This window comes from Aspergillus fumigatus, chromosome 2, assembly GCF_000002655.1.
Source record: "Aspergillus fumigatus Af293 chromosome 2, whole genome shotgun sequence".
Taxonomy (NCBI): domain Eukaryota; kingdom Fungi; phylum Ascomycota; class Eurotiomycetes; order Eurotiales; family Aspergillaceae; genus Aspergillus; species Aspergillus fumigatus.
Window position 1 is genome coordinate 2,828,716 of NC_007195.1, and position 27,195 is coordinate 2,855,910.

The following is a 27,195-nucleotide window of genomic DNA, read 5'->3' on the forward strand; positions in this document are numbered from 1 at the left end:
GCTAGGCGGCGCATTGTTTCCCATCGTTGTAACATTTTCTATATTTTCATACCCATTCCATACGGCAATACCTTGAAGATATGTGAAGGCTACGGGCCTTTAAGTCTCCCTAATTCCGATGTATTCGTACACAGAGTTGGCTTCAGGCTGATACTACTTACCAATGGTTGGTTTGTCATCGATGCTGAAGCAGCAGGATCACGGGCGTTCAAAAGGCGTGAATGAATTGGAGTCGAGTAAATACTCTGGCAAACAAATATATGAACTGATTACTTTTTTGTAAAGCTGCAGCTACCTTGAATTCTTTTACCCTCCATCGTTGATGCCGCACACCGCTCGGAGATGGTGAAGCATTATGCCGGGAATATCCCTGACCGCCCGCTCCATCCGTTGACGCAAGAGGAACAGAGGAAAAAGAGCCGAACGGATTGCAAGAGGACCGTCCCCAGACTGATTGCAGAGAATCGGCCACTGCTATTCATTTGGTACTAGGGCCGTACTGTTGCATTGGGTTCGGATTGTTGCGTAGCCTGAAGGTGAGTTACTGGTATTTTTTGTTAGCGGATAAATAAGTGCTGAGCTTGCGGGAATCGCCTTTGAAACGGATCTACCATGTGTCGATCTTTGACGATATGACTCCACTGACTGCCTTTAGAAGTAGTCAAGTTGGGCTGATCAAGCACCCCTGACAAGGCAGACTCGTCATGGTTGCCAATTCCACCAGTCTTGCCTGGAAATCGGCTGGTTTGAGGGCCCGCGCCGTGCCGTCATTGCGATGCTCCCACCGGTCTTCAGTCCTTCATAGACAGGCCGCTTTCCAGCAACACGGTGCCGTGCGACATGCCTCAAGCACGACCAGCGAGGCAGCTGAGGCAGTAAAGGAGGCACCCAAGAAAGCTGGCCGCGGCCTCAAGAGAACGGTGTACGGAACATCGTTGGTACTCGCTGCATTGGTGGGTTATGTATATGCGACGGATACCAGGGCAAGCATCCACCGCTATGCTGTGGTTCCTCTTGTCCGGACGCTTTATCCCGACGCGGAAGAGGCGCATCATATTGGTGTGGAAGCTCTGAAGACGCTCTACAAGTATGGACTTCATCCGCGGGAACGCGGCAACCAGGACGGTGACGGCGTGTTGGCTACTGAGGTAATACAGCCCTGACTTTTATAATTGTCTGTTGCTTAGCTGAATTTGCTTATGCAGGTCTTCGGGTATACGCTCAACAACCCCATTGGCATCTCGGGCGGGCTTGATAAGCATGCTGAGATCCCCGACCCGTTATTCGCTATCGGCCCCGCGATTGTTGAAGTTGGCGGTACGACCCCCCTGCCACAGGAGGGCAATCCCCGACCTCGTGTGTTCCGACTGCCGTCTCAGAAAGCCATGATCAACCGATACGGCCTGAACTCCCTGGGCGCCGACCACATGGCGGCCATCCTGGAGAGACGCGTGCGGGATTTCGCCTATGCCAATGGCTTCGGCCTGCACGACGAAGCGGAGCAGCGGGTTCTTGACGGCGAGGCCGGCGTGCCCCCCGGCAGTCTTCAGCCCGGACGGCTGCTGGCCGTGCAGATTGCGAAGAACAAGGCGACACCAGACTCGGACATCGAGGCTATCAAGCGCGACTACGTCTACTGCGTTGACCGACTGGCCAAGTACGCCGATATCCTGGTTGTGAATGTCTCCAGCCCCAACACGCCCGGCCTGCGCGACTTGCAAGCGACCGCGCCGCTGACCGCCATCCTCAAGGCCGTAGTGAGCGCCGCTAAGGGGGTCGACCGCAAGACCAAGCCGTATGTGATGGTCAAGGTCAGCCCGGACGAGGACTCGGATGAGCAGGTCTCCGGCATCTGCGACGCCGTATGGCATTCGGGCGTGGACGGCGTTATCGTGGGCAACACGACCAACCGCCGGCCTGCCCCGCTGCCGCATGGCTTCACTCTTCCGCCAAAGGAGCAGTCTACCCTGAAGGAGACGGGAGGCTACTCGGGGCCCCAGCTGTTCGACCGCACAGCTGCCCTGGTGGCCCGCTACCGGGCGCTGCTGGATGCACCGCCCACTCCGGCGTCCGATGCGAATGAAACCGACCAAGCCAAGGAGCTGGCAGCGGCTGTGACTCGAGCCGAGCCTGACGTGGAGAATGTGCCCGCAGTTGAGCCGCCTACTCCGGCTAATCGGCCGGCGCGCAAGGTGATATTTGCCTCTGGAGGTATCACCAACGGCAAGCAGGCGCAGGCGGTGCTGGATGCGGGAGCCTCGGTCGCGATGATGTACACGGCCGTGACGTATGGTGGAATCGGCACAGTCACTCGAGTGAAGCAGGAATTGCGAGAGGAAAAGAAAAACCGTCAATAGACTGTTTCGTTTGGATACAGCGCGTTCAAATTATTGTAAATAGTCAGCATTGTCCACGATCACAATGATCATCCGTCAATTCTTCATCTAAAAAAACTCCTGGCTAGTGAGTCTGCTATTGCTCTGACAACGTCTCCTCCACCTCCTGGACCACCTTTTGGACACCCTCAATCTCATGCGCAAACCTCCCCAGAAACATCCCATCAACGGCCTTGCCCAGCCCTCCAGCCCCCCACAGCCCCGGCCCCGCGCTTCCCCCGTACAAAACCCTCACCTCCCCCTCTCGCTTCCCAATCACCGCCCGAATCCCCTCCACCACAGCCGCAACATGGTCCACCCCCGCAGGCTTCGCTTTCCCAATCGCCCAAACAGGCTCATATGCAAAGATCACCGGCGCAGCGGAGGGGATCGCATCCAGCACCGCGCGCATCTGGCCCGCACACTCACGCACCGCCAGCCCCACCGCCTCTGACGCGATCGCCCCCGGCGCAGTAACCTCGCCGATGCAGACCAGGGGGATCAGGCCCTGGTCGACAGCAGCAGCCGCCTTGCGGGCTACTTGGTCGTCCGTCTCGCCAAAGAGAGCGCGGCGCTCCGCGTGGCCCAACTCGACTAGACGGACCCCCAGCGAACGCAGCGAGGCGGGGGAGACCTCGCCTGTGTAGGCGCCTGCGGCTTCCCAGAAGCAGTCCTGGGCGCCGAGGAGGAACGGCGGCTGTTCAGGGTCGACGTCGGAGGGCAGTTGGAAGCCGGCGGCCCAGTCTTTGATGATTTGGGCGCAGGGGTAGATCGTTAGAAAATCGGGAATGAGGGCTAGGAGGAGCCTGGAGCGGTTTTGGGGGAGGACGATTTTGTTCGCTGGGCTTAGCAGGTCGCGTAGGTAGGAGAGGGTGCGGTCGGGGGGGAAGTACATTTTGAGGGAGATGATGAGGAGGGTTTTGGGGAGGGGAGGGAACAGGGCCTTTGTGGTGGTGACCATCGTGTTGTCTCTGGAATTGATCGTTCGGCTTGAGTATTTATTGTTCTCTGTTGATTCTGGTCCTCTGTTGTTGATTGAGCGACTGGTAGCGAAGGCAGGATGCGAGCTCGGATGCCCCTCGGATAGGCTCTAGGATAGGTACAATTTGGCTGCCAATGAGGGGAGTAAGCATTCTGGGGAATGACAGGAATGTCATGCCACTCTTCGCTGCTGGACATACCTCTAGGGATAGATTGTCAATGAGGAGCAATTATCCAGTGTCTCATCGGGGTGATGTCACTGATTGATTGGCATCCACGGTATGTGTTTCACGCCTTACACTTCATCCCAGAAATTGTGTTTGATGGGCCGACGAGGAAAAATAGAAGATCTAATCTGAATATCCCTATCCCTAAAACATGTCATTGAGTCTAGACTTGTCTTGTCAATATCTGCTAGTCATGGGATGCTTCTCTTGCTCCAAATCGGCGCAACTCCGATGCCTCGATGCTGTGGCTGTCCGGGAGACTTGTTTGGGATATCCTTGGAGTCAAGAGTCAGCTCCAGCCTCGGTACACCTCCTTGATACGTCCATGTATTATTAGGCTTAGGCTTCAGAATTTCCTCCCCTGGATAGCTGGACAAGAATGGAAAGAAACGGAATGAGACGGATATGGATCCTGGACGATGCGCCTGTATTCTTAGGGTGAAGCCATCCCGAGGAGCCGCTTGGGCCTCTTTATTATTGGATGTTGAGTAACTGATGAATGGACAATACGCACTTGGCCAAGAGCAGCAAGCCGAATCTATCGAGTCAAATTACTGTGAAAGTGGGGAGTGGAGCATCGAGTCGAAGTTCATGAAGCTGAGACTGTCCCATCTTGATATTACACAGTACAAGCTGCGTCCATCATGCCCTTTTTCCGACATGGATACTCTTGCGCGGTGGATTGTCCTTCGCTGTCAATCCTCATAAAGTACCTCTGAACTCGGATGTCAGAGGGACAGCAGTAAAATCAACTCTTTGATGGTGGAAATGGAAATGATACATCTGTTTCTGGCATGGCATCTATGTATGTGGATCCCTAATATTAGTCTTACCACTAGTTCACTCCCGAAGGGTTTACACAGTATATGGAACCCCAGAATAGGTATTCCGGGGTACAACGGACTCACTGTTCAATACTCTAAGCCATGGTTTCATCACCTACAACCCGAAGAGTCGGTTTCCAGTAACGATCTCACGGGGGGATGGAAGAATTGTTTCCCATAAATTTTACGAGAACAGATGGACAGGAGTATTATGCTGGATGCTGGATGCTGGACAAGCATCCTGAACCGTCGTACTCTCCAAGCCAACTCAGCACCAAAGTCGACTGTGTCCGAGTACAGTAGACGACACTTTTGGCCAGGGTCAAACCGTCTGTCACTGGCTCGTTCCCTCCAACCAGGTCCACTCGGCATCCTGATATACTTACCTCTCAGAGTTCAGATAATGAAGATCGGCTGTGTTGAACGCTGTGTTTCTGGGCTGCTGGCGTCATATTGCAGACGGCACAAACTCATATATGCTATACAACCATTTGCTGTGGACGTTGCAGGATCCAACCTGGACATCCGAGACACATTCGACATCGAATGAACGGCTGTTTTAATTGTAGTGGATACTAAATAATACTGACAATCGTGCATCGATATCCATGAGTTATCCGTCCTACCGGATGTGACGCCACTGCGGGGCATCGCAAGCGTTTCATCCCTCCACCACGGTCCATGGCATCTCTACCAATGCGTCTGCGGGTTGTGGGGGTTTTTCCATCCTCCATCATCCTATAAGACCGTCTATCAGAAAAGACAATGGCCGCAGGTGTCGTGCAGACACGACTCAATCGTCCAAGAGACTCGACCCGACGAAGTTCAGCACCCACCCAAAGCACGGGACAGTCTCCACTGCTGGCCCCCCAATACTGTGCAGCCGAGAATGGAGGTGTAAAAGCACCAGCAAAAGCTCGCAGGACAAAGATATAAAAGGCGCCAGAATCCCCTTCGGTAATCGTTCAAGTGGATTCTTTTCATCGGACCTACGCCGTATATCAGCGTCTCTCGCCTCTCGTCTCTCGTCTCTCTATCCACACCCATTCTACTTTGCTTCTCCCATCTGGCTTCTACTCTGTCATCATGTCTACCGATCTGAAACCTCTCCGCATCGTCATGGCCTGTGACGAGGCCGGCCAGCCCTACAAGGAGATCATCAAGGCCGCCCTGGAGAAGAACCCCCTGGTCGAGTCCATCACCGACGTCGGTGTCAACTCCACCTCCGACAAGACCGCCTATCCTCACCCTGCCGTCGCCGGCGCCAAACTCATCAAGGAGGGCAAGGCTGACCGCGGTCTCTTCATCTGCGGCACCGGTTTGGGTGTCGCCATCGCCGCCAATAAGGTCCCCGGCATCCGCGCTGTGACCGCTCATGACTCTTTCTCCGTGGAACGTTCCATCCTCAGCAACGACGCGCAGGTCCTCTGCTTCGGCCAGCGTGTCATCGGCATTGAGCTGGCCAAGAAGCTCGCCAACGAATGGCTCACCTATCGCTTCGACCCCAAGAGCGCCTCTGCCGCCAAGGTCCAGGCCATCACCGACTACGAGCGGGAATTTGCTGCTGCTCAGTAGGCCGTTGAACTTGAAGATTGGCTCTTGTGGCCGTCCATTGGGGACGGACAGCCATATCCTTCGTCGCATATATAAACCGTCGGTTGGACCGATTTATACGTATATACACACATGACTTTTTTTCGATGTTATCCAGCGAATCAATGATACCACGACTGGTTGGGATGAATTGGCAGGCCGACATCCCGTCAGATGTCCATCGAGCTATGTTTTCCCTGTTGATAGAAGATATTTACAGGATGTGAAAATTCACTTTCTGGGATTTTATCTTTCGTACATACCCAGTACACTTGTAGGCCCACAGGAGGAAGCAATTCAATCTGAATGCTTCAGTATACCGGCTGAGTCAGCTGCTCCGCTCGACGATTCCGCGGGAATCCATCGGCTTCGATGCACTTGCACAATGACTGACAACCAAACATCAAGTCCAACATCCATTATTTTTAAGAAATGAATAACGGCAGCCTGCTCCTCGTCTCCAGCGTGAGGCATCATTGCTGGGTTTTCATGGATCTGGATCCGCTTTGTAGACTTCACCACGGGATACCCCAGACTATGCAAATCGACTCATAGCTCTCAGTCTGTTGATTCATCGATTGCATCACGCTCGACCTTTTTTCTTTTCGGTTACTCTAGATCTCCAAGACCAACGTGCGTGTGCCTGTGGAGCAGCCTCGATAGTCGATAGCGAAGCCTGAAGAGCGGCCCCACCGTGATCGGAGTCCGACTACGTGCGTTGACTGATCACAATCCACCGATTCATAGACTCCATCGCCTCATCAACTTGTGATATATCATCGAATATCCGATCACCCGGCAATGTCCTTCGAACTGAAAGAGAAGGGCAACCAGCTCTTCAAGGAAGGCGACTACAATGGTGCGGAGGAGCTCTACTCTCAAGCGTGATTCTCCCCGGTGCCCCTGTCATGCCCGAGCAGATCTGACTTAGGTGAATTGGTAGTATCCAGAAGAACCCGCGCGAACCCACCTTTTTCACGAACCGTGCACTCACCCGGATAAGGCTGGAGAAATGGGCAGGCGTGGAACACGATGCACGCACGGCGATTGAGCTATACGGCCCCAAGAACACCCAGAGCCTCAAGAGCTGTTGGTACCTCGCGCAGGCGCTCCTGGGCCTGGGGCGCCCGCAGGAGGCGTACGAAGTGGCTATTGATGCCTACCGGGCAAGTCTGGCGGCCAAGAGCGCGCAGACGGAGAATCTGTCCAAGACGGTCCTGCGGGCCAAGCAACAGATCTGGGCTGCGAAGGAGACTGCCCGGCTGCGGGAGATGAATGATACCCTGGCGACGGTGGAGTCGTTGATCGAGGCCGATCTCAACAGGGAGCTTGCGGAGCTGCAGGCGAAACTGGACAAGGGAGAGATCGGGCAGACGGGGTTTGTGGAGGATCAGAAGGCGCTCCGTGCGGATGCGGAAAAAAATATTCAAAACGTCCGGGACGCGTTCCGCATTGCGTCCAACGGGGATATCCAGGAGAGGGTAAGTGGCAGTTCCTCGTGGGAGAGTGTTCCTTGTTGAGGATGGTATCTAATGAATTTGCTTTGCTATAGGTTGTGCCCGACTACCTGGTTGACGGGATTACTTTTGAGATCATGCATGATCCCGTTATCACACCCAGCGGCACCAGCTTCGATCGCATCGGAATCATCAAGTACGTCGAACAGTCCGGCGTGGACCCTATCACCCGGGTGCCCATGACCGTCAACGATCTGCGGCCCAACTATGCCCTGAAAGCTGCGTGCGAGGAGTTTCTCAACAAGAACGGCTGGGCTGTAGACTGGTAGATATGGATGTTGATGTGGTTTTCTTGATTATTCTGTTCTTCCAGTGTATTCTATGAGTTGCCAGCGGAATACCCCGCTCTCTTTTGCCTTTCTTTTTTGTTTTCTCTTCTGCATTAGATGGCGTCTTGGATGGCAGGCATTCTGCACAGTGCATGGATGATGTGTGATTTTTTTGGCATAGTGTTTGAGTTACTGTTCTCATGGTCCTTTTTCCATGTGATGGAATGACTTGGCATAATGCGGATGTCTACATTCTGTATGCTGAACATATCAACTGACATATTCACATGCATCGCCTAATAAATTCTAGTCTAGACTTGTCAAGCCACATAGAAGTCGCCGAGTTCTGACGTAGCACAGTCTGATACTGTAGTAAGAAGTCTGTTTATTTACTCCCTGCTGCCCCAACGGATTCTATCACGTCCAACCCCACCATCCATCCCACCTCCGCTATTTTTCAACCCCTCACACCACTTCCCCTAATCTCAAGCTGCCACAACAGAACACTCTACCCAATCTATTTTATCAGCTGTCCATAAAACAAACAGAAAGAAACAACACAATGGCCTCCCTTACCGACTTCTTCACTGCCTTCGACGCCGCTGCCTCCAAGGAGAAATTCACCCCCGCCCTGCAGTCGGCTGCCGCCTCCATCGACAAGGCCGCTCTGCAGGCTGCGCTTGACGCCGTCCTCGCCGGCGGCGACGACGCCACCGCAGCCGGGAACGATGCCGTCCTGAAGGCCGGTTTCGAGTTTGCCACGGAACTGGTTAAGATGCTCGAGAAGGAGCCCGGGCCGGAGGAGAAGTTGGGAGTATGTCCTTTTTCCCTGCACACCCCCTTGGGTATAACAGAGTGAGAGGGTGCTGATTGTTCCTAGCTGTACAAGTACTTCAAGCAGGCGAGGGGCGAGAAGCCTGCTGAGCCGTCGTTCTATCAGATGGAGGTATGTTCGCTTCTCTTACTGGGGTGGTGGGAAGGAAGGGGCGCAGGAGGCTAAATGATACGGACAGGCCAAGTTCAAGTATAATGCCTGGAAGGAGATTAGCCACATCAGTGCGCAGAAGGCTCAGGCGCTGTATATCAAGCAGGTGAATGATTTGATTAACAAGTACGGCACCCGTGCGTAGATTGCACACGGTGTGGTTGTGGATGTGGGAGGCGATGATAATTGGGAGGATATACGCTACATATGGAGTATAAAGAATGAATCCAAGTTACGCGATGATACGAGCTTGGTTGTTGTTTCTGTGGTATACACTATGTAGGCCATAGTCGTAGAGTCACCCCTCCCAGGTCTGTCCCAGCCAGTCTGGTTCGGTGTGGGCAATTGTAGCGCACCATGGGACTTCGTTCGCCTTGTAGGGGATCAGAGGGAGATCGTATGGCATCCGGAGCCCGACGAGAACATCGCATCTTGGCATATCCTCCGGGAGCTGCAGCGGAATGTCACGTTTGAAGCACGGGACCATAACCGCTTGCTGGTGTCGCTCGGTGGTATTATCTTCGTGAACAAAAAGCTGCGGCCAGACTATCACTCCAATCTCCCAGCTGCTGATCCTGACTTCCCCCGCGTTGTTGACGGCCGCTCCCCACGCCTGAGTAGACAGGTTGGCGGACGTCACCATCGCCCAGTCAATCGTGTCCATCTTCTCTGCGTCCGAGAAGCGAATGTACGTTTTGATATGTGGTGCCGCGCGGCGGCGGCCTGCTTCCCGTTGGGGGGTGCTTGTCGAGCTACTGCTGTCACTGTCTCCCGCCCAGTGGCGCAGATACGGCCGCATATATTGAAGTTGTTTCTGCTGTGTGGCGCTTTGCAGTTTCATATGGATCGATCCGCCGGATCCATAGCCGTTCAGAGATCGGCGGATCTCGTCAGGAGTAGGGAAGATGATGGAGAACTTCGGTTGGGGGATACTCGCCATGGAGGGCGTGGGTGAAAGTGAAGGGAAGAAAACGTCTTTCAGCCATTTGTCTGTCTGTCCGAGGGAAGCTATGGATGAGATCTAATGGTTGTCAGAGCTTGATCGTATAAAAACGAGGCCGGTCCTACCTGGGTGACAATATGGGATTGCACAGTTTGGCTTTTCCCCTTCGGCGTGAGAGGTATCTGGCGAGTAGCTTCTTTCAAAGCTGGCCACCCCCAGAGCGTCTTCTTCTGCGAATCCAGAGAGCTGAGCCTCTGCTTGGAAGGGACGCTTGCGATCAAAGCGGCGCGAACTGCACTAAAGTCAAAGCGCTCGAGTTGTCTGACCAGCGGCCCTGTCTTTTTGACGCCGTATTCGTTCAGATAGGCGAGAAGATCGCGCTTGAATCTCACCCCGCTGCCAATGGCGCCAGGGCCTTCTGGTTCCCTTCCACTCTTTCGCAGCGGGAGAAGAGGAGACCGCCAGACGGCCTGGCACATATTTGCCCAGTCGCCGGGTATCATATTAGCCGTATGAATGACAACCCTGGTCAGTCAGCACTGAAATCAAGTGACTCCATGGGTATATCGCATACTGTGCAAGATCGTCATGACGGAGGAGGATCATCATCTTCGAATGATGTGTCCCAAATGGTTCGGGCATGTAGGCAGTTATCGCCTCAACGTTAGGATATCGAGGGCATGCTTCCTGTTCTGGTAAACATCTCGGTCACGCAAGCTAGTGCTCTGGGAGGATGAACAAAGGAGAAGCATACCTCAATCCGAATCCGATTTGGGGCGTCCTTTTTCCACGACCCATGCACAACCTTGACCTGCACCAGGCGTCTTACGTCTTCGTCAAACTGGCTCATCAGAAAGTCCACATCAAATAAGAAATTGAACTGCCAGCATTCTCGGATCAAGGGGTCTCCAAGGATATCTTTCAACCGGACTGTATCGACATTGTTGCCTGAGGCAGCAGAAAGGTCCCGGATATGAGAGAGCTGGATGGGAGATGGAATCAACTGCGGTCGATGACCAGACGACTCTGTAGATTGAATGGACCGTTGAGGCACAGATGATTCCCTACGAGGTCGTGATGATGGAGGAGGAGTGATGGATCTGTGCAACGACGCCAAGCCATTTGTTACAGCCGTCGGAGTCGCTTCAGTGGGCTCTGGCTGATCAATAGCTGATAATTTGACCCTTTTGGACGGAGGGGCTTCTTGTTCCATCGCGTAGTAGGTGATAGATGAAATGAAACTGGTTGACTTTCTATTTCGAAGCTCAAGTTGAGGTGGGCGGAGTGTGATGAGTGAGGATGACTATAAGGCGCCCAAAATGTATTGGACACAAGACGACAAGCTAATCCGTCAACTTACCATCAAAGGTCGATATATTTTGAGAACCTCCGGTGCAGATGTAGTGTGCAAATGTGTAGTTGATGCACGGAATAGAAGTAAGGGCTGGAACGGAATGGGACAACCACTTCTCGTAACCGACTCAACATATTCCGCTGTGAAATGTCAGATCGCCGCAATCACAGTCCCAGTCTGATATAACTGTAAGGCCACTCACGATGAGATTTAACTTCATGAAAAAATCTTTTTGATATTGTACTCTATATTACAACGACCCTTCTGTTCGAGTCTATATACAAGACCATCTAATGCTATCCGGATGACTGGTACTAACACAACTGAGATTGATAAACAATAAAGCGGTTGATTTCACCACATAAACCTCTGGACTTTCCCCGGCTCTTGTGGCCATTCAAAGCCCTTGTACAAAAAGATATACCCGGTGGCGGCGTTGATCGCCAAGAACCAGTACGTCTCCATGAACAAGGAGAAATTAGTCGCCAGATCGGCGTGCAGGGCCTCCCGCTCATCACGAGGCCGTTGTTGGCGGTACACGAGAGGCACCGGCTGTGGGGGTAGATGAAGCCGCCACATTACCCAAGGAATGATGAAATAGCGTGGCTCAACAAGCGGCGCGGTAACAAGCGATAGTGCCGTGGCTGCAAGCCAGACGAGCACGAAGCTCGCTCGTGGGACTTCCTGCTGTTGCTTCTGACGCTGCGCAAGGTGCTCCTGGATTCGAGCAAGAACCTCGGGTGAGAACTGATCTTGGGCGGGCGGCGAGGCCGTCACTTGGCTGGCCTTTTTCGACTTGGACTTGCGTTCAGACTTCTCTTTCTTGCGGGCAGCCTCCTTCAACTGCCCCTTCTGAGCAGCAGCCAGTTCGTTTGACTTTGTGATTGGCACAAATTGAGGCTGTGGCTTGGTGGTGGAGAATCCAAATGCGGAAATCACAGCCCAGCCACCAACAAAGTAGGCAGTAGGAACAGCAGCATATCTGATAGCGGGGTGCGAACGCAGAATACGGAAGACGTAGAAAATGTAATGACGGTTATCAGCCAGAGTGAATGGATGGATGATGGTGTTGAAATGGACGACGGCCAGCATGATGGGAATAATGACCAGGGCCGTCCATATTCTGGGAAGCCCCTTTTGCTTTTTGGTAAATCCGTAGTCAAAGAATGCGGGTATCACAGAGTTTGGAAGCACCAGATTGATGACTGGGAAAATCAGGATGGGCCAAGAGAAGAACATGAAATAAGGCCAGATATAGAGCATCTGCGAGAGATGCAGACCTGCTGTGTGAAACTCTTTGTGTCCTAGCACATCGTCAGTTACACATCCACAGAGCCTGGGCTACAAGACTTACCCAGGACAACTCCATCGTTCCAGAGCACAAATCCACCAAAGGCTGCAAGGATGACGAGATAGGGAACCGTTGAGATTATTATCGGGATGAAGTTCCTCAGACCAACTGAAACAAGCGAGATTGATGTTTTGACATAGTCTAAATTCCATCTCAGTGAGTACGCGTCATCCAGGCGGCCAGGAGAGACACTCACCAAAGAAGGAGGCCTCCGACACAAGCGGGTCGTACAGTTCATTGTTGAAACCGCTCTGGATGATTTGAAGCAGACTGGAGGCCTGGCTGGCCTTCGAGGACTGACGAAGTCTCCGAACCACCTGCAGGCCCCCAAGAAAGATGGCCACCCAGAAGATGTTTGTTTGCCGGAGAACAAGAGCGGTCAATCCAGTCGCAACAAAAACTGCCGTCTTGAGAAGTGACCAGGATCCCGCAGAACGTTTGATATCCCAATTATAAGCTTCAATGACCGCAAGTAGGGAGACAATATCCGTGTAATAGAGCCCGGAGAAGAAGAACAGTGGCGGGAAAAGGCAAATATTCAGCACCGTATGGCTCAGCCAAGCTCCAGAAGGGCGCGTATTGCGCACCTTACGCAATGCATCCAAAAGAGTCTGCAGCCGCCAGGGAAGAAAGACCGCTGCAGCTGCAACATTGGTAGCACGGAGGGCTCCAGCGTTGAGCTCCTTCGGAGAGCCACGGAGTACTAGCGCAGCAGCACAAAGGATGTAAGACCAGATGTAAAGTCCTGGCGGAGTCGTGATTTTAGGGTCCCAATGAAACCACCTATGATCCCAGTACGCCTGCGCCTGAGGGACATGGAAAACCTCGTCCAAATACGGATCCGGAACGACGGTGTTCACCTTGGCCATCCATAGCGGGATCAGCAGGAGCACAAAAGGAACTGCATATCGAGCAGCTAGAGAGATGCCTGATACAGGCCGCACAGCACTCATGTTGTCTACACCTCATATGAGACAGGCGACTTAAAGTCACTAGTATGAAGCGAATGAAGGAGAGAAGCGAAGTAATTGAACCCCGTGGATGGAGCTTAAGCTATCCAAGCTCCAGTAAATAATTCAATTGCAAACGGTTCAAACATCACCTTGACAATTTCCGAAAACGGACGATGAAAGAACTAAAGTGTATGCATCACTGGATAGAATACATTTCCCTAATTCTAAAGAGATTTGATGCGATAATTCACTCTCAGAGGGGCCTTGCTCATCAATATTTCATCGGCCCATATTCTCCCTGGATCCCAGAACCTGAGGATCAATGGCCTTCCCTCTTCCGCGGGGCATCACGCCCCCGGAGATTGCCTTTCTAGCGGAGATGGAAATGGTGACGATTCTCCCTCGTCAACGATTGGAGGGCCTCGAATTGCTAGGTGTAAGTCGCGGACCGACTGCTTTGCTGCGATGCGCCGTCGAAATTGCTATCTTCCCGAATATGTCGTGTGTGCGGGGTGATCCACGTCGCGGCATTGCGCGACAGGGACTCTGTACAATCATCAACCAGACAGAAAAATCAATTCGACAAGCATAGCTGAATTTAATTAACAATCATACCTCCAAATAGGGACAAGTCGAACCACTCCTACCTCCCCGCCGCGCTTCCCTCCCACTGTGGCTAGCCCTCCTCCTCAAACGCCAGCGCCGCGCAAACATCCTCCCGCCCGCGTGGCTTCACCCTGAGCCCCTCTCCCTGATCCTCGAGATTGAAACGCAACATCACGAATACGAGAATGCATTTTCCCCGCCTCCCCCGCTGCCGGGGCAGCCGAGCGTCCGCGACCGCAACCGTGGACAGAGACCGATAGCCAGGGCGCGTCATACGCCGGATGGCCAGCGATACTTTCCTTCGCCGCCATTCTTACCGCAGAACATCGCGCAGGACAATGCACATCCCAGCGAGCCTCCATCATTACCGTACCATTGGTTGGAGGTAGGCAATATGCTTCTCGACGCGGCAAGTGACGATCTGGTGGATCCGGACCAGATACGGCGGTTGCTGAAGGAGCTGCGGGAGGTGCGAATGGCAAAGATACGCTCTGGAGTGGACGTTTTGGATGCTGCGGCCACCGGCGGGGGCGGAGTGGCTCTCACGGGTGTTGGGGCGATGGAGATTGGTGAGTCGAGAGGATTTGTGACCGGGGTCGTAGATGGGCTTAGGTACGGCGGTCACCCTACTTGATTTTGCGGAGACAGGCAACAACTGACACCATGTCCAGGAAGATCGGTGCGTCGAAAGAGCAAGCACGGCGGGAGCAGATGGCGGAGGAGATGGCCAATGGGGGATATGATGCCACCCAGGACGATGAAGACGAGATGGAGTTCTAGAGCCCTTTTTGGGTCGCTTTTTTCTTGCATTATGGAGTTATGGGAAGGACACACACGGCGCAAGCTATTGCGATTGAACGAGTTTCAAATGTATATATACCCTATATTGTCCCCAAGACAATTGCAAAATATTCTGCCACCAAACACCATCAACATGCGACGCTCAGACTGCAAAGACACGGACAAATTGTTCAGAAGAAAGTGCCTGTATTGAACCGATAGGTCCCAACTTCACTGGACGGGAAAATAGAAATGGGATAATGTCCCACACGCATAAGAATGAGCAGAGAACCACGAAAAAGTATCCTTACAGATGCGAAATGAAGATCATGAAATCTTATCTCAATTCCTCTCAAGTGGACGCATTGTCAGCCTGCCGCTGCTTCTGCTCCATCCTCCTCCGAGCTGCCAAAATCATATCGTCTCTCCGTTTCTGTAATAAGCGCTGTCGCTCCTCTTTGCTCTGCGACCACCCGCTTGTCGATTTCTGCGATGATTGATCACTGGTAGCGTCGTCACTAGCGTTGATTTTCGAGCTGAGGTTGTATCGGGCAATCAAATCCTGGCCGTCCGACTTTAGGGAAGCCCCGGACATCGACGAAGGCTGCGAAGCTGCCGTCGGAGCGGTAGTAGTAGAGGGTAGAACGATCGCTGGCTGGAAAGAGGGAGGCGGCTATACACATCATCTCATTAGATTCAGTCACTTCAATAAGAATCGAAACGGGCCCGCGCGGCGCATCGTCTACAATCCGCCGGTGATAGACATATAGGGGAACCGCCGGTACGTACCATATCCAGTCCACGACCACTGAGAATCCGCTCAGTAGTCGCCGCAACATTCCCGCCATTGCGCTGCAAGTCCCACATGATCTCTCGAGTACTGAGCTGAGGAAACATCTGAGCTATCTGTTCCACCTGAGCTGGGTCGACGATGTTCCCGCGACCACGGGCGCGGGGGGCGCCTGGATCGGAACTGCCGTCGCGCTTAAGGAACCATCTGATAACGAAGAAAGAAACGACTGCTAAAGTGAGCAGCGACGGGATGTTGAGCGATGGTTCTTCCTCGGGCATTGTTATCGGCTGAATGACTGATTTGGTCGACCCGCGGATAGGACCAAGGTTGATAGATTTGCAAGCGAGACGTGACTAGGTAAACCCAAGAGATAGTATTAAGGTGAAGGTGGTAATAATTTGGCACACCGGAAGAATTGTCAGGGTTGACGTTGGAAAACGATTGAATGAGAGTGCCAGGCAATCGCTCAATTCCGGAGATAGTGATGCTCACCCACAGGGACAGGGTGGCGGTGGGCAGAATGACGGAACTCGGAGACATCTGACAGTTGTTGTTCCGGCCAGCGGAACAGACGGCTTGATTGGCCCCATGAGCAACACAAGATTGGGGACGTCGTAGCTCTATGGAGAATGGAAGTATACCTGGCATCATTTACCCGTTATCTTGAGGGATTGAAAAAAAAAATAAATAAATAAATAAATAAATAAAAATAAAAAATAAAAATAAATAAATCATCATTATGCATTCATCATCACCAGTAATCAAATCAGACTTATCTAAGAACCATATATCAGCCTAGAAACACCACCTCCGAGATCCAGCATGGCCGATCACGGACGATATCCGACCCAGTAAGCCCAAATACAACCCAAAACCATATCCCTGAGCAACAGTCAAGCATTTGAATATAGACAGGAGAAAACAAACAGAGAAACCATTGTTACTTCATATCAGCCGGTGTCAGAGCCTGGACCACACTGGTTCCCTCGCTGAACCTCGTCCGGAAGATACGGTTGGCATTCTGGAACATGCCGTCCTTCAAAGAGACAACAATGAACTGCGAGCCCTTAAAACGGGTCTTGATCAACCGACCAATGTTCTGCGTGTGAGACAGATCTAGCGCGGCGTCAACTTCGTCCAGAATATACATTGGCGCAGGCTTGAATTGCAGAAGTGCCATGATCAGTGAAAGGGCAATGAGCGATCTACAAGCGTTTAACATGTCAGCTCCGGACATTTACATATCAATGTCAAGCTTACCGTTGACCACCAGACAGTTCCGTCAGACTCTGCTTCCACACCTTGCCTAGAGACACTTTGACCTCAAGGCCATCGGTGATATCCTTGCCCTCAGGAGGGTCCAACTTAGCAAAACTGCCGGGCAGTAGCTCTGCAAAGATCTGACCAAAATCACCGTTGACTTTGGTCCAGGTCTTGTGGAGAGCTTCCTTCTTGTATTCGTTCAGGTTGATGATGGTTTCCTCGATCTTGCGCTTATCTCTGATCACAGTCTTCATCATGTTCTTTAGAGCGGCCTCCTTCTTCTCCACGCTATCAATCATGTTCATGACCTTGGGGTTGATCTTTTTCTTCATGCCTTGGAATCGCTCGGTGACATTTCGTAAGGTAGCCTTGCATTCTGCGATGTTCTGGCTCTTGAAATCGTAAGGTGTGTTTGGGCGGCCAAAGTTGTCCTTCTCATCTGCGATCCATTCATGCTCTTCCTCCATGTGCGCAACCGTTTGGGCAGCTGCCTGCTGGTCTTTCTGCAGCTTCTCAAGCTGATGACCAAGCTTCTGCATCTCAAGTCCCTCTTCGGTGATCCGGGAGTTCTTCGATTTGATTGCCTCCTCGAGTTCACGCAATTCCTCGTCAAAACCGGTCAGTTTAGCTCTCTCGTCCTCAAGCTGCGCTTGGGCAATGTCATGAGCATCCTAAGGAACGGCATTAGATCAACACAGATGATACATGGGTAAACTCTTCAAACCTTGACTCGGGCCTGTTCGCGCTTCATGGACTGGATCTCTTCCATCTGAGCTTTCAGAGTATTCTCGGCCTCGGCATACTGTTCCTCTGCCGCCGACAAATCGCTGCCAACCTGTTCAGATTCGAGCCTCGAGATCTGAAGCTCTTTTTGCAGGGCCTTGACTGAATTCGAGTTCTTGGCAAGCTTCTTCTTGAGAGAATCCAGAGTAGCTTGCAATTCCGCCAGCTTGCTATCCTTGTTGTTATTAAACTCACTCATATCCTTTTCGATCCGTTTGATATCCTTCATTGCCTCGGCCTGACGAGTTTTTGCGTCAGAGATGTCCTTTTTCAGCTGCTCGATGTTTGATTTCATTTCTTCGACAGCTTGAATAATCTGCCCAAAGTCAGAAGAACTCCAGAGTCAGATCCCTGTTGGACCACCTACCGATGAGGACGAGTTATTACTGATTTGTTCCTCTGTCAGCTTGATTTCGTGGCTCTTGAGGTCCAACTCCTGTTTGACGGCCCGGACAGTATCGAGCTTCTTCTTTTCCTTCCTCATGGTGTCTTCTAAGGCTGCGAGACGCCGTTCCTTGCTTCTCATTTCCCGTGTAATCTCATTCAGCTTCTGCAGGGTGACAAGGACACCACTGGAATTGGGCGAGCTACCACCAGACAGCGTTCCGGATGGGTCGTAGACGTCTCCCTCCAGCGTGACACTCTTGATTCGGACAGCCGGGTCGAACGTCACTCTCTTGGCGGTATCCGCGTCCTCGCATATCAAGGTATTGCCAAAGACATAGTTCATCGCCGCCGTGACTTCCTCGTCGTAACCGATTAAAGACAGAGCGAGGTCCACTTTGCCTGGCGCGATATTTTGCGCTGCCGCGATCTTCTCCGCAGAAGCTCTGAAAGAGGAGATCTTGTTGAGAGGAATGATAGTCACACGCTTGCGCAATTTGCCATTCTGAAGGAGCTGTGTACCAGTCTCCGCAGTGTCGACAACGACGTTGTAAAGACGGCCTCCGGCACAAATTTCCAGGGCAGTAGCGGCCTGAACCTTGTCCTTGTCCAAAGTGAAGAGCTGGGCAACCAAGCCCTTAACCTTGGATCGATCGAAATTCGGGTGGGGGTCTGCGTAAGTGAAGTCGACATTTGCCACTTTTCTCTTGAGCCCGTCGGCTCTCTCGCGCAAATCTCGAATGTCTCTTTGCAGTTCCGACTGCTCTTGGTAGATCGCCTCTTCTTTTCCAGGCTCAAAGCCGAGTCTTGTGAGCTCTGCTTCCAGCCTCTTCGCTTGAGCCCTTAAGCCTTCCAGTTCATCAAGGAGCCCGGAGTTTTGTTGCTTTGCCTTTTTGGCACGAGGCTCGTCCTCTTTGATTCTCTTTTCCAGGTGAGCGATCTTAAGTTTGGCCTGCTCTTGTTCGGTTGCCGCTGCACTGGCGCGATTACGGGCATCTTGTAGCTGCCCTTGATACCCACTTTCTTGACCTTCCTTGGATGCAACGCCGGTCTGTAATGTCTGAAGCAGTTCCTCCTTTTGTTCGACCTCGGCTGTTTGGGCGTCGAGTTCAGCTTTTGCGGCATCATATTCTGCCTGTAGTTTATCGTAGACCTCCCTCTTCTCCTTGAGAACTTTCTCAAGATCCTTGACGGTCTTTCTAACTGTTTCTCGCTTCTCTTGTTCTTCTGAGACGCTGGCGTTCTTAAGGTCCAATTGCGTGGTCAGCCGGACTAGCTCGTGCGAATGCGACTTGACCTCGTTCTCTAGAGCCTGGAATTTGCCTCCTTTTCGCAATTCCTTGTCACGAGCAGCTCTGACCCGTTTCATATCCTCTTCCAAATGGGAGATCTCATTCTTGAGCTTGGCGGCGTTCTCCTCGAGCGCTTGCATCCTTCTTCGTTTGCTCTCGCATTCCTCGCCCGTCACTCGCAACCGCTCTCCGCTTCGAAGGTAGTCATGAGCAACCACCAGCCGGGTCAACCGCTCCAGGTCGTTCTGTGTTTGTTGAAAATCGAGAAAAGCTCGCTTCTCAGCTCTAAGTTTCTCCAACTTAGGCTCAATCTCCTCCTTCAATAAACCTTCGATTTCCCGCAGTTTTAATTCCTTCTTGGACATTGTTTTGACCGCCTTCTCTCGTCGATCTTCGAACATACGCGTTCCAGCTGCTTCCTCAATCATCGACAAGATTTCCACGGGTTTCATATTCAAGACCTTCGTAATCCGGCCCTGCATGATCAGGAAGTTTGGGTTGTTGATGTTCAGTTGGACGCTCTGGAAGAGGTTCTGTACTGTTTGCTGCTGAGCACGATGGCCGTTGATCAGGTATTTACTGGTGCCTCCGAGGACGATCTGGCGAGTAACTGAAATGGTCGCATACTCTTCGAAGCCTATGGGCGATTTGGCGGTATCCCGGTTATCGAAAACGATGGTCACACTAGCCTTGGTGACACCAGCCTGGCCTCTCTTGTAAATGAGGTCCTGAAGGTTTTGCGCACGAACGGTCGACATATTTGTAATTCCCAAAACAAAGCAGATGGCATCTAGGATATTCGATTTACCACTGCCGTTCAGCCCAGTGATGGAGTTGAATGATTCGTCCCTGCGCATAACGGTCAGCTCCCTTCCAGCGACTGTGGCACAAAACCTTAAACATCCAAAAATAGCCGTAAACAACAGCCTGCAATCCATAAAACCATCACAGGAGAAGCGCATACCATCCTGAGATGACTGTACGCACAGCGTACGATTTGAAGCCCTATCAGCAACGAAGTCAGCCATAAACGACTCTGATCAATCGATCTCGACAATAAAGACTCACATCAATAACAATCTCTGTGACCCTCATAGCTGCGACTTCGATCCAGCCCCAAGAAACTAGACCCTAAGCGCATGGGATGGTGATAGCGAAGGACGGTTTGCGACTAAGCAGTTGTTGATCTGAACAAACGTCAAAAGACTCCCGACCGTTTTCGCGCCGGCGGTGTTTGGCCGACCATTGCCATGTTTATGGTTTGCTAATATAGGGATAGCGTGCATGATGTTGATGATGTAAGCTTTGGAGGGGTTGATTAGATCACATGATCAGACTCATGTAGGAAAGGCCTCTCATTGTTGTTCCCGAATCCCGATGAGTGCTCAAATGATTAGGTGCACAAGTCAAAATGATCGAAAAGATGTTTGTTCCTGACTGTTTCTTACTCAATGTCTTAGATGTGATTGTTAGTTAGTTCTACAGTTCTAATGTCGATCATCCACCCCATGGTCAACTTTTACAGGCACTCGGATAGACTATGGAGTATAGTTGCAACTGGACGGAGCAATATATTCCTACACCATTTGAACACTGAACTACGTATTGTCGCACCTGTAGTCAGCCCTTCAGCTTCCGATACTATCACTGCTATTTACCTTTGGCCAGACAGCGACTGTTTGATCCATTCTCAGAACATGAGGGATTTCCACTGTATCTTCTGGAGGAAGGAATGGAGGTATATTTCCATTTCTCCTGACTATCGTCCCAGCTTGCCTTTTCACCAAAGGCTCTTCCCAACGCAGTATGGGGGAACTCAACTACAGCACCTACAGCACCAATGCAACCCCGAGTGAGTGATAAATAGATTTTCCTACTAGTTCAGTATGCTCATATGCGGCGCTGTTCCCAGCTCCCGGTGTTCTCGCGGAGAGATTTCGGACACTTTAACCTTCATAACCGTCCCTTGGCGCATCTGCTGATGAGCGGATTATATGATCATGCATGATCATGAAGGGGTATAAGAACTCCAGAATGTTTGGAGGAGAATGTCTCTTCTCCTTAGACTAATTACTATTATATCTAGACCGCTCTATCGTATTTCTTATACTCGCTTTTCAACTTCACCAAAATGTCCAAGTCAGACTACATCCAGAATATGTTCCAGACCAAGAGCTTTGTTGACCGCTACAAGTACACCGAAAAGCTCACGGGACTATATGCTCAAACCTTGGTTGACTACTCTGGCGTGGCCAATACCAGCCAGAAGCCGCTGGTTGTCCTAGACAATGCCTGTGGGATCGGAGCTGTCTCCAGCGTACTCAACCACACACTTCAAGATGAAGCAAAGAAAACTTGGAAATTGACCTGCGGCGATCTGTCAGAAGGCATGTTGGAGACCACCAAGCGGAGACTCCAAGATGAAGGATGGGTCAATGCTGAAACGAAGATCGTGAATGCGTTAGACACTGGTCTTCCAGATGGACATTATACGCACGTTTTTGTCGCTTTTGGTATGCTTATCAACTAAACACTCGGGTCCAGAGTTATAAGGGCACGCTGACAGTCGCGATCTTCAATTAGGCTTCCAGAGCTTTCCAGACGCCAACGCCGCCTTGAAAGGTAATTGACTTCCCGTCAGACATAAAAGGAACCTGTCTAATGAATGATGCTAGAGTGTTTCAGGATCCTCGCATCCGGGGGTATACTTGCAAGCTCAACATGGCAGAACTGTATGCAAACATTGTGTACATTCACACTCGAAAGTAAAAACTGACCATAAGTGCAACATATAGTCAACTGGATTCCAATTATGAAAGCCGCCATTGAGACCATACCCGGAAATCTCCCGTTTCCAACACAGAAAGAGTTCATCGCTCTTCACAACGCCGGCTGGGACTCGGAATCCTACATCCAGTCTGAACTGGAGAAGCTAGGATTTCGAGACGTCAAAGTCATCCCTGTGCCGAAAGAGACTTCCATCCCTATCGATGAATTCTTCGAAGTCTGCATGATGATAATCCCTTACCTGCTTCCCAAATTCTGGACCGAGGAACAGCGAGAATCGCACGAGAAGGATGTTCCAATGGTTCTGCGACAATATCTGCAAGACACCTATGGGGCGAATGGACAGGTTCCTTTGGAGGCGGTGGCTCTCATCACAACCGGCCTCAAGCCCTAGCACAAAATAAGCAGCTGTGGCTCGAGGGAAGGTCCAGGATGACTAGGGACACACGGGCCACGTGTATGTGGTAACCGGGCATAGAATTTTGTAATTTGGTGACTATAATGAGGAGCAAGACCAGGGTTTTTATGATCGAAGACGTCACTTCATAGTTTCAATGTCTACACTGACAAAATTACCATGAAAAGAGATCAATGTCAGATATCCCAAGTTCCCATAGAAGCCACAAAAGGCTGGAAAACACCTGATTGCTCGGGAGTAGAACACCGGCTACAACACCTGAACCGCATCAGAGAAATTTGGTAGCCAACCCAACGCCGTTGCTTATACAACATTCCACCAGAAATCATGAAGCTTGATGAGGGAATCCAAGAGGGCGTGCAAGACCCCTGTTGTGATCCAGTCTGTTGTCCAGGTCCTCGTAGCGAAGAATAAACTCACGCTGTTGATACCATGTGTTAGCATTCCAAGATGGATTCAAGATAGGGCCAAGGATACAAACCCGAATCTTCTTCCAGGTAGTGGGATCCCAAATCAGATAAACACCACGTTCGCTGACGCGAGGTTCAACATCCACAGGACCGGGATACGTTTCGTCGCGTGTAAGCCAGCACCTTTCAATCTTATGATATCTCCACTTGCGGCCCATCAACTCTTCTGCAGCTAGCTCTTGCATAATGTCACGAGGCATGCTGTAGAAAATATAAAACAATGTCTCATCGCTGAAGCTGGGTATACGGGTTTGTAGAGGCTGGATATTGGCAACATTGTAACATGCAGGCAAGGAGAAATTCTGCTCCATAGGAACGGCCGACATCGATGCAACGAAAGGTGACGCAAAAGAGGTGTGAAGAGGCCTTCGAACCACAGATGTTAGTAAAGCAAAGGAAAGCTTCTGTGCCATAACGGCAACAACGTACTCAGGCTGATTCAAATCCAAACCAAGAGTCATCAGATCTTGACCCACTGCAAGACTCGCAACGTCGGGACTGTCACTGTGGATCATCCGGAGCAAGCCTGCGAGTCCAAACCTGTCGAGCTCGCTCATCTGAGCAAGTGGTTGCTGTTCAGTGCTTTGCGCGGCTGCAGTCACGTCTTGTGCTTCGCCGGCTGCAGCCTGAGGTTGCTGCGCCTGCTGTTGCTCTGTGAAATTATGCTGATTCGCCATTGTAGTAACGTTCAAGTCCTGTATACCAAATTTAGTAAGGGAATGTGAATGGGCGCGAGTTGCAGAGACTCCTAACCTCCTTTTCCGATCCTGGAACTCCATTTGCTCCTTGGTTAACGGGTGAGCGTGAGGTTCCGATGGCTGAGAAAGCAGTCAGCACCCTGTTCTCCATCAAAGAAAATTAGAAAGAAAAACATACCCGTCGACCCAGCATTTGTAGGTGACATCATTCTCGAGGTATCTTGTCCATTGATCGACCCTCCAATCATGGTGCGATTTTGAGCAGACTGGTTCTGGTTTGCGCCAGTGAAGGGCATTGTGCCGCCAAAATTACCGAGTCCAGCACTTTGCATCAGAGATTCTCTGCGATCTTGGCCGAGATCCGCAGCGACATTACGTCCCAGAGGGGGGAACTCGTCAATGTTGCCTGTCTGTGGCTGTGCAGAACCACCTAATTGACCGCTGATACCCTGTCCACCATTTCGAAAGTCGTCTAGACGGTTTGCGAATTGAGCACCAGAGAGAAATACATCATCGTGTGATGGCTGCGATTGTTGTTGCGGATGATGCGACTGTGTCTGAGGGGCGCGTGAGGGTGCTTGGGATGTCGGGTGCTGCTGCCTCTGTGGAGTCTGCTGCAAGGCACGCTGACCCCACACTAGCCCTGGGTTTGGGGTCTGGGATTGCTGAGGCGCTCCTGATAGCGAAGGGAAGTCTCTGAAGAATCAAAGGTTAGTAGTAGGACTCAAAGAGAAAACAAAAGTTGTGCTGCAAATTCGACAACATTGAAGGCCACTCTCAAGTGCGGAAAAGAAAGACACATACGAGAGATCAAGAGGTGTAGCAGGCTGCGATCCCCCACTAATGCTTTGCGCAAATGTCCCCATAGCTCCAACGTTGCGCTGCTGATTTCCTTGTAGTCCTGGTGTCCCGCTAACAGGTAAGTTGAAATTCCAGTTGGCGCCGCTCCCTGCCGACACTCCTGGTCAGCAATAGTCCATGCTATACAGCTTCAGGATGTAGTAATATGTATTTCGCACCGAGTTTTCCGTTAGGCAAGCGCGCCGAGGCCAGTGTCGCGTTTCGAGCCTGTGCTTGTTGCTGTGCGGGGAAACCAGACATGCCTCTCAGAGGCTGTGGCCCGGGTCCTGAAGAGAAGTAATGGTTGATCAGCGCAAACGTAACAAAACAGTGGATTGAAAGCGACGGCGCGATCTCTAGCAGACAGGCCCAGAGGGCTAGCCAGATGGCTCGTCCGTCCATGGCGTTCAAAGTCTTGAATATGATCGAGGATGGACGTAGTGTGGGAAGACGACAATTGGATTATGAAAATCACCGAGGAAATCCTCCTCTTCACCAAGCACCGCGGGTCTACATCTCTGACGCCGAGAAGACGATAGATGAAAGGGAATGATCGCACAAATTGACCAGTCGGTGTTGCTATAGCGGAGCAAGACCACAAATACCAAAAACTCCAGAGAGAGAGAATCCACTGTACACTCACCTGCCCTATTCATAATAGTGTCTGACCCTCAAGGAGTAATCTGTGTAGTGAAACGTGTGTGAGAGAAAATAGAGTAAGGGAATATGAAAGAGTAGAGAGAGCAGTTAAACAATAGTGTTCCTTCAACTCAGTCCTCATGCGGCGACTACTTCTCTGTTACTGGAAGGTGGAGTGGCTATAAACGCGCGCTTCTTCTGGAGGGAACGCACGGACCATTAATTAACCGCCGAATTTATCTTCAGGTTAGAGAGGGTTTCTGCAGATTTTGACAACCAAAAAGGCAGTGTGCATAGTGCACATAGATCACGAAATCTCTCTGTTAGCAAAGAGGGTGTGATATGTTATCTATCTATGCTATGAGGAGATGGCCCAGAGTCTTTCGTTTCTTGCTGGAAGCAAAGGCGATGTAGGGGAATTGGTCGGTGCTGGCCATCAATTTCAATCAACAACACCTAATCCTTCTAAGGCTGCTACCTCAGGACTAAACTGATGCTACATATAATAGTAATCAAATTTCATTCTTCTGTACGCTTAAGACACTACATACTGCCGTACAGAGTGTTGCACATATTTACTCGCCGTCAACGGGGACGGCGGCTAATACCACGTGACTATTTCGTGGAGGTCCACTCCTGCATCCAAATTCAACGCCGCAAAAAGCTCATTTTACGGGTCCCCCTTCAAGGAGTGACTGGCAGCCAACTTCATTCAGTATGCATCGCCAGTCAGTCGCACGGCTTACTCGCCAGTGTCATGGTCTTCCGCTGGTGGAGCTGCCTCCTCCCTACCTCGCACCCTCGCTCCATTTTTCCTTGATCCGGACCCCGGTCCAGTGCTCATCTTTTTCCTCGACCGCCGTCGTAGCTGGCCGTGGACGTGACTTGAACAAGACTCGCGGTGTCTCAGCTATTCACCGAACAGGCCCCAGATTCAAGTTGGGCGTGTCAAAGTACCCATTGCCGAAACCTGTCTCCCCCGCGGCACTCGAGAAGCGTGAAGCGACCCCGAATCACGGACTCTGGGGATTCTTCCCCAGAGATAGGTCAGCACTGAGCACACCAGAATATGATATTGCTCACGGTTCGTATTAAGCCGCATGGTTCTCACATTTATTCCTGGTCGACATAGGTTTTGCTAATTGTGCCTCGTCAAAAAGGCCGTTCCTGGTCTATCCAAGAACTTCGGGAAAAATCGTGGGAAGACCTTCACTGTCTCTGGTGGGTCTGTGTCAAGGAGCGTAATCGCATAGCTACGTCCAACCTCGAGAGACAACGCTTGAAGGCAGGCTACGGAGAATGGGAAGCTAGGGAAAGAGATAGAACCGTGAGTTTCTCATTTCTTTCCGAGTTCAGACCTTCGTATTTTCTTCTTGCCTGTAAACTGGCTCCCGATCTACTGGGTGGTCCATGGCTTGGATCCATCGGTGCTGGTTGCTGACGTGCTAAATCATTCTTCAAAGACCGCCCCACTAATCTTCTTTTTTCTTGATTATAGATCCGCATTACACAAAATGGCATTAAGCACGTTCTGCGCGAGAGATGGTATGCTTGGGAAGATGCGAAGCGGCTTTACAAGAAGGGATATCGTCCACAAGACGAGGAGAATCAGGAGTAGGAGTGATAACTGGTAGCTGCTCATGCAATGACTTCATGTTGTCTAGACATGGTTTGCACATCAGGGACATCCCACATGTACTATATTGGAGAGTTGTACTGTTTTCTATAACATCGGTCTTTGCTTATTCCTTGGGTTGCAGAAAGGTCTTTTGTATATTTTGTCAGGCCATCAATAAGTAAACACCCAAGGTTATTTATATGTGCCATCTAGCCACTTGAAATGTATATTTGTGTTAGCACAGTGCCAATTTGCGTAGCGCCAATAGTTTAGGTCTCCGGGCGTCTGTAGGTAGGTTATTTTAAGCTGTTATGGCTTGAGAATTGGGCGCCATTGAAAAGGGGGATGGATACTCAGGACTCAGGAGGCCAGTATTCTATGTGAATTGATTAATTTTCAATTAATATTCAATAGTCGTGGGTCTCATACTCCGTATTCCAAGCTCATTTAAT

At 51.2% G+C, this 27,195-nt stretch overlaps 13 protein-coding genes across 13 annotated transcripts; 6 read left to right on the top strand and 7 right to left on the bottom strand.

The window, feature by feature from the left end:
- Positions 1-340: 340 nt before the first annotated feature.
- On the top strand, positions 341-2,357 carry AFUA_2G11010 (dihydroorotate dehydrogenase 2; the record flags this gene model as incomplete). The annotated part of the gene is made up of 3 exons (XM_750341.2): positions 341-536; positions 656-1,148; positions 1,206-2,357. The coding sequence occupies exons 2-3, from the start codon at positions 705-707 to the stop codon at positions 2,355-2,357; spliced, it is 1,596 nt and encodes a 531-aa protein (XP_755434.1). The 5' UTR covers positions 341-536; positions 656-704.
- Positions 2,358-2,472: 115 nt separating this feature from the next.
- Positions 2,473-3,998, bottom strand: AFUA_2G11020 (triose-phosphate isomerase; the record flags this gene model as incomplete). Its single annotated transcript, XM_750342.2, has 2 exons — positions 3,557-3,998; positions 2,473-3,485 (listed from the first exon to the last, which is right to left on the bottom strand). Exon 2 carries the CDS (start codon positions 3,334-3,336, stop codon positions 2,473-2,475), a length of 864 nt encoding a protein of 287 aa, XP_755435.1. The 5' UTR covers positions 3,337-3,485; positions 3,557-3,998.
- A 1,234-nt stretch (positions 3,999-5,232) lies between these two features.
- AFUA_2G11030 (uncharacterized protein) lies at positions 5,233-6,051 on the bottom strand (the record flags this gene model as incomplete). Its single annotated transcript, XM_750343.1, has 1 exon — positions 5,233-6,051. The coding sequence occupies one exon, from the start codon at positions 6,049-6,051 to the stop codon at positions 5,233-5,235; it is 819 nt and encodes a 272-aa protein (XP_755436.1).
- A 750-nt stretch (positions 6,052-6,801) lies between these two features.
- AFUA_2G11040 (putative U-box domain protein) lies at positions 6,802-7,786 on the top strand (the record flags this gene model as incomplete). Its single annotated transcript, XM_750344.1, has 3 exons — positions 6,802-6,884; positions 6,944-7,481; positions 7,553-7,786. 3 exons carry the CDS (start codon positions 6,802-6,804, stop codon positions 7,784-7,786), a joined length of 855 nt encoding a protein of 284 aa, XP_755437.1.
- A 224-nt stretch (positions 7,787-8,010) lies between these two features.
- Positions 8,011-8,916, top strand: AFUA_2G11060 (acyl-CoA-binding domain-containing protein; the record flags this gene model as incomplete). The annotated part of the gene is made up of 4 exons (XM_750346.1): positions 8,011-8,042; positions 8,339-8,600; positions 8,667-8,732; positions 8,800-8,916. The coding sequence occupies 4 exons, from the start codon at positions 8,011-8,013 to the stop codon at positions 8,914-8,916; spliced, it is 477 nt and encodes a 158-aa protein (XP_755439.1).
- Positions 8,917-9,069: 153 nt separating this feature from the next.
- On the bottom strand, positions 9,070-10,927 carry AFUA_2G11070 (tyrosyl-DNA phosphodiesterase 1; the record flags this gene model as incomplete). Its single annotated transcript, XM_750347.1, has 4 exons — positions 9,070-9,792; positions 9,840-10,239; positions 10,289-10,401; positions 10,469-10,927. The coding sequence occupies 4 exons, from the start codon at positions 10,925-10,927 to the stop codon at positions 9,070-9,072; spliced, it is 1,695 nt and encodes a 564-aa protein (XP_755440.1).
- A 424-nt stretch (positions 10,928-11,351) lies between these two features.
- On the bottom strand, positions 11,352-13,471 carry alg10 (dolichyl-P-Glc:Glc(2)Man(9)GlcNAc(2)-PP-dolichol alpha-1,2- glucosyltransferase). Its single transcript, XM_750348.2, has 3 exons — positions 12,616-13,471; positions 12,423-12,560; positions 11,352-12,372 (listed from the first exon to the last, which is right to left on the bottom strand). The coding sequence occupies exons 1-3, from the start codon at positions 13,370-13,372 to the stop codon at positions 11,423-11,425; spliced, it is 1,845 nt and encodes a 614-aa protein (XP_755441.1). The 5' UTR covers positions 13,373-13,471; the 3' UTR covers positions 11,352-11,422.
- Positions 13,472-13,694: 223 nt separating this feature from the next.
- Positions 13,695-14,758, top strand: psf2 (DNA replication protein PSF2; the record flags this gene model as incomplete). The annotated part of the gene is made up of 3 exons (XM_750349.1): positions 13,695-13,808; positions 13,998-14,590; positions 14,650-14,758. The coding sequence occupies 3 exons, from the start codon at positions 13,695-13,697 to the stop codon at positions 14,756-14,758; spliced, it is 816 nt and encodes a 271-aa protein (XP_755442.1).
- Positions 14,759-15,110: 352 nt separating this feature from the next.
- On the bottom strand, positions 15,111-16,073 carry AFUA_2G11100 (CUE domain-containing protein; the record flags this gene model as incomplete). The annotated part of the gene is made up of 2 exons (XM_750350.2): positions 15,548-16,073; positions 15,111-15,431 (listed from the first exon to the last, which is right to left on the bottom strand). The coding sequence occupies exons 1-2, from the start codon at positions 15,827-15,829 to the stop codon at positions 15,111-15,113; spliced, it is 603 nt and encodes a 200-aa protein (XP_755443.1). The 5' UTR covers positions 15,830-16,073.
- Positions 16,074-16,269: 196 nt separating this feature from the next.
- Positions 16,270-20,495, bottom strand: AFUA_2G11110 (condensin subunit SMC2). The gene is made up of 6 exons (XM_750351.2): positions 20,342-20,495; positions 20,238-20,278; positions 17,965-20,122; positions 17,539-17,913; positions 16,812-17,485; positions 16,270-16,756 (listed from the first exon to the last, which is right to left on the bottom strand). Exons 1-6 carry the CDS (start codon positions 20,366-20,368, stop codon positions 16,492-16,494), a joined length of 3,540 nt encoding a protein of 1,179 aa, XP_755444.1. The 5' UTR covers positions 20,369-20,495; the 3' UTR covers positions 16,270-16,491.
- Positions 20,496-20,661: 166 nt separating this feature from the next.
- gtmA (gliotoxin thiomethyltransferase) lies at positions 20,662-22,704 on the top strand. The gene is made up of 5 exons (XM_077804161.1): positions 20,662-21,125; positions 21,186-21,786; positions 21,857-21,895; positions 21,949-22,005; positions 22,069-22,704. The coding sequence occupies exons 2-5, from the start codon at positions 21,405-21,407 to the stop codon at positions 22,452-22,454; spliced, it is 864 nt and encodes a 287-aa protein (XP_077660324.1). The 5' UTR covers positions 20,662-21,125; positions 21,186-21,404; the 3' UTR covers positions 22,455-22,704.
- A 99-nt stretch (positions 22,705-22,803) lies between these two features.
- AFUA_2G11130 (NOT2/NOT3/NOT5 family protein) lies at positions 22,804-25,285 on the bottom strand (the record flags this gene model as incomplete). The annotated part of the gene is made up of 7 exons (XM_750353.3): positions 24,666-25,285; positions 24,451-24,591; positions 23,825-24,340; positions 23,702-23,766; positions 23,378-23,643; positions 22,960-23,314; positions 22,804-22,899 (listed from the first exon to the last, which is right to left on the bottom strand). Exons 1-7 carry the CDS (start codon positions 24,886-24,888, stop codon positions 22,804-22,806), a joined length of 1,662 nt encoding a protein of 553 aa, XP_755446.2. The 5' UTR covers positions 24,889-25,285.
- A 97-nt stretch (positions 25,286-25,382) lies between these two features.
- On the top strand, positions 25,383-27,176 carry mrpl4 (mitochondrial 54S ribosomal protein uL29m). Its single transcript, XM_750354.2, has 3 exons — positions 25,383-26,209; positions 26,286-26,452; positions 26,624-27,176. Exons 1-3 carry the CDS (start codon positions 25,843-25,845, stop codon positions 26,741-26,743), a joined length of 654 nt encoding a protein of 217 aa, XP_755447.1. The 5' UTR covers positions 25,383-25,842; the 3' UTR covers positions 26,744-27,176.
- Positions 27,177-27,195: the final 19 nt, after the last annotated feature.

What these genes read in the sequence shown, in the direction of transcription:
- mrpl4 (XM_750354.2), top strand. Translation starts at nt 25,843, where the DNA reads ATGCATCGCCAGTCAGTCGCACGGCTTACTCGCCAGTGTCATGGTCTT. An exon ending in AGAATATGATATTGCTCACG is followed by an intron (nt 26,210 to 26,285) that starts GTTCGTATTAAG and finishes CTCGTCAAAAAG; the next exon opens with GCCGTTCCTGGTCTATCCAA. An exon ending in CTAGGGAAAGAGATAGAACC is followed by an intron (nt 26,453 to 26,623) that starts GTGAGTTTCTCA and finishes TCTTGATTATAG; the next exon opens with ATCCGCATTACACAAAATGG.
- gtmA (XM_077804161.1), top strand. Translation starts at nt 21,405, where the DNA reads ATGTCCAAGTCAGACTACATCCAGAATATGTTCCAGACCAAGAGCTTT. An exon ending in CGCCAACGCCGCCTTGAAAG is followed by an intron (nt 21,896 to 21,948) that starts GTAATTGACTTC and finishes GAATGATGCTAG; the next exon opens with AGTGTTTCAGGATCCTCGCA. An exon ending in AAGCTCAACATGGCAGAACT is followed by an intron (nt 22,006 to 22,068) that starts GTATGCAAACAT and finishes TGCAACATATAG; the next exon opens with TCAACTGGATTCCAATTATG.
- AFUA_2G11110 (XM_750351.2), bottom strand. Translation starts at nt 20,368, where the DNA reads ATGAGGGTCACAGAGATTGTTATTGAT. An exon ending in GCGAACAGGCCCGAGTCAAG is followed by an intron (nt 17,486 to 17,538) that starts GTTTGAAGAGTT and finishes GCCGTTCCTTAG; the next exon opens with GATGCTCATGACATTGCCCA. An exon ending in GAACTGTCTGGTGGTCAACG is followed by an intron (nt 16,757 to 16,811) that starts GTAAGCTTGACA and finishes AAACGCTTGTAG; the next exon opens with ATCGCTCATTGCCCTTTCAC.
- alg10 (XM_750348.2), bottom strand. Translation starts at nt 13,372, where the DNA reads ATGAGTGCTGTGCGGCCTGTATCAGGCATCTCTCTAGCTGCTCGATAT. An exon ending in GTCGGAGGCCTCCTTCTTTG is followed by an intron (nt 12,561 to 12,615) that starts GTGAGTGTCTCT and finishes GATGGAATTTAG; the next exon opens with ACTATGTCAAAACATCAATC. An exon ending in GAACGATGGAGTTGTCCTGG is followed by an intron (nt 12,373 to 12,422) that starts GTAAGTCTTGTA and finishes ACGATGTGCTAG; the next exon opens with GACACAAAGAGTTTCACACA.